We start from the raw sequence: 7599 nt of genomic DNA on the forward strand, positions 1-7599 counted from the left end.
TGGTTGTGAGCCTGAGGTGGCCAGAAAGCGCATCCCGTGGATGACCGGCGCCGTACGGGGTCTCCGAGGCTGCTTAGGGCATGCCGCTCGCACGAGTACGGTCAAATACGGTCTGCGATCAATTTCTCCTATCCCCCAAAATGCGATAAGATGGGGCCTCTCCCAGTAGATCTGTGGCTTTGGAACGTTGACAGCCTGTTCAAAGTCCGCCTGGTCACTCATGTCAAGTCACGTGGCTGATGGCTTCGCAGTGACATCCATGATATGCCGCTTCAAGGAGTGGTTACAATATCTCTTGCGATCTAGAGTAAGAGTATTTTGGATTCCAATGATGAAAAGATATGAGTCCAGGAGCAGAGCACCTCCCTCAACCTTGACCTTCTTTTTGCATCACGTGCACGATCTCACAAGGGTGGGTCCGAGGCCCATCAGAAACTCTTGGAATATGAAAAGATATTCAGATGAGTTTGCATTCTTCAAATCCAGCTTCTTAAGAGATGGAGTTCAACTTCGCTTGATTTTATTATTGCCTCGACAAAGAGGTCTCCCGGAAGTACACCGACCACACAATTCTTCGCAAAAAGGCAGTATGAAATAGCCAAGCACCAACATAACCAATTGACTTTCGGCCACCCATTGAAAGCTTACAAAAGCATCAAGAGACCACCAAAGAGGGCCACAACTGCAAACTCAACGCCCACCCACGGCATCAGCATCCCCTGACCACCCGTAAACGGAGGAAGACCAGTCGATGTATTCTGCGGGAGACCCCCGGAACCGCTAATCGTCGGGCTCCCATTCGCCGTCGTCGTCGTCGCAGCAGCAGTTGGCGCCGAGCTGATCGAGCTAGGAGCAGCAGAGGAGCTCGTTTCCGCAGCGCCCGAAGCAGAGGTGGTAGAGCCAGAGGAGCCGCCTCCTGCCGAAGAGGCACACGAGCAGATGGCATTAGCAGCAATCAGGACTGATGCAGCATCTGCCGAGCAGGCCGAAAGCACGCAGCCTTGGGCGGCGGACTGGATTGCTAGGTATGCGGAGCTGGAACATTGGCAGGCGTACTCGAATTGGCCGCAGCCGACGAGGGAGGCGGCAGAACTGATGCAAGGAACCTGCAGAGGGTCAATTGAGTTGTGAGAACGAGGGAGGAACGACTTACTCCGCAGGTTGGAATGGCAGCTGTCAGGGAGTCGCAGGCAGTTTGTGCTTGAGCCCAAGCGGCAAGTCCGGAAACAACGATTAAGCTAGAGAACTTCATGATTGCACTGCCAAACTACTTTCAAACAACGAAGGTTGCGTTGTGAGGATGTTTCTGAGAACGAGTCTGTGGAAAACGAAGGTGGTGAGATCTCGGTCAGATATTTTGGGGGAGGGAGAGCTTGAAATACTATGAGTACTGTTCCACGTGGGAGGACCAACCACAGCACCGGGGACGGGTGTGGTAGAAAGAAAAATGAGCGAACGTGTGGAGGCACCTCATGGATCAATGCTTGACGGCCATTCTAAGGGATCTAGTCTGATCCGGCCAGAAATGGAAACATGTGTGGAAGGCATATTCGAATTGAGCAACTCTGGCCGCGTAAGGGCTGCGGTTCCCTCGGTGGGATGATAGTACCTCAACCTATTGAAGAGATCCCGAGGGAAACGCTGATAGCACATGTTGCTGGCAAGAAGATCGTCGCCCGAGGACGCTTGTCCCTGATGGTTTTCTGTGTCGAGGAACAAGGAAAAAGGTGCGAGACCTGGATTGGCGCCATAGGATTGGGTCGTCAGACGCAGCATCGATATGTGCTCTTTATTGGGAGAATGCGGGGTAAAAACGAGGATGGGGAAGCGGAGAACCCGATGGGTTTCCATGACTGCATGTGTTGTCGGACGGACCCCATGAATTGGGAAGCTGCCGGCCGAGACCTACCAATGCGGAGAGGAGGCACACAAATCAGAATGGTAGGCAACCTTTTCTGAGGAGGAAAACCTGATGCTACTTGGAAAGAAGCCGAAAGCGCTGGGAATGACATAGGCCGCAGAGGTGACTATGGGAGAGGCGTCCAATCGTACAGAGCGGGGTTTGCAAGGCTTGCTGACTGAGTAGGGTCTGCTTGCTCTCAAGCAAATATTGATGTCGGTCATACGATGTAGCTTCTAATGAAAATACAGGCACTTGTTGCTGCGCTTCGATTCGGCTCTTTCGTAGCGCTTCGGGTGAGCTCTCATCAACCATGCTGTTTAGTTTCAGAAGCGCGGGTATAAAATTGACTCGCCGTCCAACGAACGCGTAAATGGCAACACATGTTAATTGAAGGCCTGGTATCTAGGTCATTGACAAGCCTTAAAAGGATCTAACGGCATATCTTATAGAACAGAGATCAAGATAAGGTGATGAGAACTTTCCCATCAGCTTAGCTACAGTCTGTACGACGAGGTGGTTCAAATTCTTAGGCTGGGCGCGGTTCGAACCGTTAAATTTGGAGATCAATGCCATGGTTCTTGAGGTTTGCGAAGGATCGAGATGGCCACGTTGGTTCTCGTGATGAGATTTGAATGTCCGTGTGCTTACAGGACATACTGTACTTCTCCATTGATAGGGAAGAATTCCTTCGAGCAGCTGTGAAGTTGACGTTGGTTGAAAAGTGGAGTCTCAGGGGTGTTATCGCTGAACTCAGGCTAGCTTTAGGCGTTTGGCGGTAATCGTAAGCGCTGGAGCGACGCTACAAAGCGTCCTACAATCTCTGATCTTCCCATGCTTCTGTCAATAAGAGGGATTGATATAAGCATATGAATCCCGATAGTGAGAATGTTATTTGTCCTCAAATAGCTGTGATATCTCGATGTCAACTTCGTTCCATTCTAAGCCGGAGGGAAAACCCGTGGAGAGGTGCTATCACGTGCCGTATTTTGATCTCCCGCTGAAGTGTCCTCCAAATGCCTTATTTTTATGACAAAGGGCCACTATATAGCCTCTGTAATGATCTCGTGTCCGTTATTCATCATGACGACCTTCGTTAGCGTTACTTAAATTTAATGTCGCATGGTCTCTCGTGCCAATTTGAAGGGACAAACTCGAGCCTCTTCGATTTTCCTATAGACAGTCAAATTTCCCTAAAGGAGAGGTCGCGGCCGAGACCTCTGACAGCCCCTCTAAATACGATGGACTTTTTGTGGTTGGGTGCGAGTCGTGCCTAGGCCAGGCGGCAAAGTCGTTCTTGTGTAGGAAATCGAAGGTAGTCTTGCAAGCATCTCCTCTTCCTATATCGTCATCGAAGAGGCAGGTATGAGCTGTGTGTCCTGGGCTGGCATCTCCGTAGTTTCTAGGCTTGGTTAAGGAGTGGAATACAAAGCTGTCGCACGTCCAACTCTCGTCAATTCCTGCGCCATCCGCGTCTCTTCCTCGAACCGCCTGCTCCAAAGCCTCCAGTTCTTGTGTCTGCCCAGATCCCAGCTCCTAAAACTTGTTATATGTGTACCCAAGTCCATGCTCCTTCCTATGCTGCAATAACTCTAGCTGTGCGAGAATGCAAGCGCCTCGAATGCCCTCCTCACATGCCCGATCTGATTCGATTTCGATCGGGTACCGATGGATGGTTCGTTGTGGAGTCGCAGAGACGGCCAGATGGGTGCATTTAATTGGCAACCGTGTGCTTGTAAATAGAGAGCATTGTGGCTTTGATCGTGCTTGGCGGAAATAAAGCGTTGCGCCGGTGAATCGAGATGATAAGCGATCCTGAAGCTTCCGTTCCTGCCATCCTATAGTCATCGTGAGAAAATGACTTGGTTTTAATTGCAAATCACCCCCGGAAGATGCAATTTGTACCTTAAGAAGTTCAAGATGCAAAACGCGAAGTGCAGCCAGATGACCGTGCCTGACCTACAAAAAGGATAACCTAACGAGGATTCCGGCAAGGCCAACTATCGTGGCATGTTGAAAGAAGACTGCACTCCAGGATAGCACGATCCGAGAAGCAAGAAAATGATTTTGAAGCGGAGAGAAGGAATGTGACACAAGGAGAAGGTACTGCACAAGGAAGCCCTTCATCCCCCTGCACGTCATATTACACACAATCAGCACAACGAATCCGTTTCTAAACCGAGAAATGCATTGATTACTACCCGTGTGCCTGTCTGTATCAGACATACAATTTATTATTCATGCTCTCCTCACTCCATAATCGTCAATCCATTCTTCGCCCCCTTTATCCAACCGCCTACAACAGAATCATCCCCATTCCCGAAAGAAGAGCCGTAACTGTGAATCCCACCGCAAACACCTGTCCAACCCATGGGTTCGCGCCGTATGTCATTCCGCTGGCGTCACTCTTCTTGGATGATGAAGCAGCTCCGCCAGTTGAGCCAGAGACAGGGTTGCTGACTGTAGCTTGAGCAATGACACTTGCGCAAGAGCTCGCTGCGCCAGCTGGCTTGACGACTGCCGCAGCACCTCCGAAGTTACATGCATTGGCGGAACTCTTTTGTCCCTTGTAGTAGGTGTCGAAGGCGTTGGAGAGCTGCTCGGTGGCATTGCACATGGACCATGGACCGTAGGTGCCGGTAGTCGCGTTCTTTGAGACTCCAGAGCAGGGACTGCCTGGGTAGCCGCAGACTTGACCGAAGAGTTGGCCGATTACTGTACCATTGAGACTGGCGCTGGCCACGCAGCTGAGGGAGCTCACCATGCAGCTACAGGCGGCTTCGTTGGGAGTTGGTGGGAGAGGACTTGCGGCCACTGCCCAAGTGCTGGCATCAATTGTTGGGCAAGCTTGTCCGACAGTGTTAGTGGGGCTGTAGGATGCTGCGTTGACGGCACTTGGGGACACGGCAGCAATCGCGGTTTGCCAGGCGCCGAAATCTGCGAGCGTGCTGACGGAGCCGCCGCTTGCAGAGACCAAACCGTAGTCGTTCGCCTCTTCAAAGTATTCGTACACGATACCACCAGAGAAGACGGGGCTCATCTGTGATCCATACAGAGCTGCAACCTCGGAGAACTTTCGGCCGGCGGCTCCACCACCTTGAGTGTTGCATCCGTATTCGGCGAAGAAGGCTGGGACGGAGTATCCTGTGAATTCCTTGGTTCTATCGGCGTATCCAGATGTCTGGTAATTGGAGGCGCCGCACCACTCGTAGATGTTGTATCCCCAGAAATCGATTTGCGAAGCAACATCGCCACAGTTGAAGTATGCGGCCACATTGGCCCGAACGGTTGCATCATCATCAGCAGCATATCCAACACCCATAGCCCGATAACCCTTAGACTTGATATATGCCTTGGTATCACGCACAGCAGCCTTGACGAAGGGCGTGGAATCGATGTAGGTGAGGTTGTTGGGGACTTCGTTTCCGGCGAAGAATCCGATGACGTTGCTGTATTTCGACATGGAATCAACAACGGCCGTGTATCGAGCATACAGCGCGGTGTTCCATTCTGGGCTCGTGCGATCAATTGACAGGTTGGGCTCTCCCAGATCGCTGATCACGTAGATTCCGGCGGCGTCCAATAAGCTCATACAGGTGTCATGATCTGCGGTTGGATCGAGGGCATAAGTACGGATTGTGTTCGCGCCGAGCTGCTTGAGTTTGGGGACGTCTCGAGTGCAGGCCGCAGTATTAGCAAGAGGGTCGACAAAGCTAGTCTGCTTCACATCAGTGGAAATCCTCATTCCGTGCGTTGGACGCGATTCTTACGGATCCGCTGCTGGTGGCTCCGCCGCCATTGTTGGAGACACCGGATTGATAAGCTACGCCCTTGATGAAGAATTGGGTGCCATTGGTTTTGTAGAAGAACTTGGCTCCCTGCGATGGGTGTCAGATGGATGGCACTCGCTTTACGACGTCTTGTTTCGATGACCGCATACCTTGATTACAATGGGATCGAGAGTAGCGGACGCGCCTGTGAAAAGCACAGCAGTCGCTGTCAACAAGGACAGTAGAGAAGAAGATTTGCCCATCATGGTGATGGAATGTGGGTGCAAGTGTGCGCAGAACGAGAGACGAGAATTGAAAACGACAGACGAGTTGGGCTGGTTGACTGAGTGATTGATTGATTGATGCACGAGATAGATGGAAAGGCCGTGGGTGGTGGGTGGTGGGTGCGGTTTTTCCAAGAAGGTGCAGGAAGGGGCGGGTGCTGCATCCCAGAGCGGAAGCAGAGGCGCAGAATACGAACCAATAATCCAATCTCGCGTGGTGAGAGGCGGGTGCAGCACTGCAGACCCGCAGGACGGCTGCCTTTGCCTTTCTTCCTCTGCCCTTGTCCGAGGGGTCGCGGTGCGCCCGCAGAACTGGTGGGCTGAATATCCTGGCATCAAATCAGGCCCGTCGAATGCGCCATAATAGGCAGACCCAGGCCATCAGCTCGTGTGAGGCTGGATCATCCTGCAGGAGCCAGGAGATGAAAGTCTCAAAAATGATCCGTTGCTATTTTGTCACCGATATTCAGCGCGATGCTGCTACTGTATCAATTGCCAACACTTTCCACGATCAACATGTGAGCCGAGTAAATGACCTCATTTAAGAAATTAAGAAACAATAAGCCTACCCCCGTCTCCACCAAGGAAGCTTGAAGAAGAAACAAGCTCCGGTCGACCCGCCGGCGTGGGTCCAAGGAAAATAGTTCCGGTGGGGTTTCGCATTGAGTTCGCGCGCTCTGATGTTCTCACGTGTTCACCACGCGTAGTTCTCAGAATAGGGGGCAATGTTTACAAAGCCCCTTTCCCTGAAGCCACGAGTGAAGAATGACAACAGGATGTACAATATTAACCTGCAGCTGAATGTAATCGCTTTCTGTTTCTCTTTGGAATGTTGGACTGAAGCATTTGGACTGAAGCATCTGGGCTCTCGCTCCCTCCTCCACCTGGTTCCCGTGAAGCGCAACTTCTCGTAAGCCAGATTTCAGATGAAAGCCGCGAGTGGATTAATATTCCTATCAAGAAACAATTGGCGAAGAATACGGATATCTTCCTCGTCTACGGCTAAGAACTTCCAACAAAAAACTCTTTTTACTATGTCAGGAGTTTCTTCCCAGGCTGTTTCTTAAATGATTTACCCTTAAAATGCCTCCGGCAGTCTCTTGCAAAACATTGTCATGTAATTGGTGATTTCTACAAGACCGGATTCTTTGAAACCACTGACGCGTTTCCCTGCAAAATCTTCTATGAGTTGTGTTGCTTCGACCTCAATGACAAGGAGGTGTGGTCATATGATGTGAGGTGTTTGTTGGTAGGGCAATAAGACAATAGGATGAATCAGTGAGTTGTGAAACCACAGTGTCAAATTTAGTACAGAACTAATCTCTGTTCCTCCTATGAGGTCCAGAGAAGCCTCCTCTAAATTGGAGGCCCCGATAATGTATATATATTTAGTAATTCATAAACCTAAAGCCTATAATATAAATAGTAATATAATTATAATATTAAAGGGCTATTAATCTTTTTAATTAATATCTGCAATATTCAAGATTTATTATATATCTTTTAGTTATATATAACCCTATATATATTATAATAATGCCTTCTTTCTAGAATTTTATTCTTAAGATTTATTAATTTATTTTAGTAAAATATTTAATTATTTAATTATTTAATTAATTAATTATTTAATTGAGATAAATTTCTA

The 7599-nt window shown here is 49.7% G+C and overlaps 2 protein-coding genes across 2 annotated transcripts; both read right to left on the reverse strand.

Moving 5' to 3' along the window:
• Window positions 1-621: 621 nt before the first annotated feature.
• On the reverse strand, window positions 622-1392 carry K444DRAFT_366857 (uncharacterized protein). Its single transcript, XM_024872236.1, has 2 exons — window positions 1154-1392; window positions 622-1106 (listed from the first exon to the last, which is right to left on the reverse strand). The coding sequence occupies exons 1-2, from the start codon at window positions 1250-1252 to the stop codon at window positions 645-647; spliced, it is 561 nt and encodes a 186-aa protein (XP_024738192.1). The 5' UTR covers window positions 1253-1392; the 3' UTR covers window positions 622-644.
• A 2804-nt stretch (window positions 1393-4196) lies between these two features.
• Window positions 4197-6220, reverse strand: K444DRAFT_587275 (carbohydrate-binding module family 43 protein; the record flags this gene model as incomplete). The annotated part of the gene is made up of 3 exons (XM_024878022.1): window positions 5841-6220; window positions 5671-5778; window positions 4197-5621 (listed from the first exon to the last, which is right to left on the reverse strand). The coding sequence occupies exons 1-3, from the start codon at window positions 5934-5936 to the stop codon at window positions 4197-4199; spliced, it is 1629 nt and encodes a 542-aa protein (XP_024738193.1). The 5' UTR covers window positions 5937-6220.
• Between the last annotated feature and the right edge of the window lie 1379 nt (window positions 6221-7599).

The sequence above is a fragment of the Hyaloscypha bicolor genome, assembly GCF_002865645.1.
Source record: "Hyaloscypha bicolor E unplaced genomic scaffold K444scaffold_56, whole genome shotgun sequence".
Classification (NCBI taxonomy): domain Eukaryota; kingdom Fungi; phylum Ascomycota; class Leotiomycetes; order Helotiales; family Hyaloscyphaceae; genus Hyaloscypha; species Hyaloscypha bicolor.

Coding starts and splice junctions, on each gene's coding strand:
- K444DRAFT_366857 (XM_024872236.1), bottom strand. CDS start 1,252: ATGAAGTTCTCTAGCTTAATCGTTGTTTCCGGACTTGCCGCTTGGGCT. Junction 1,107..1,153: donor CTGCCATTCCAACCTGCGGA/GTAAGTCGTTCC, acceptor GACCCTCTGCAG/GTTCCTTGCATCAGTTCTGC.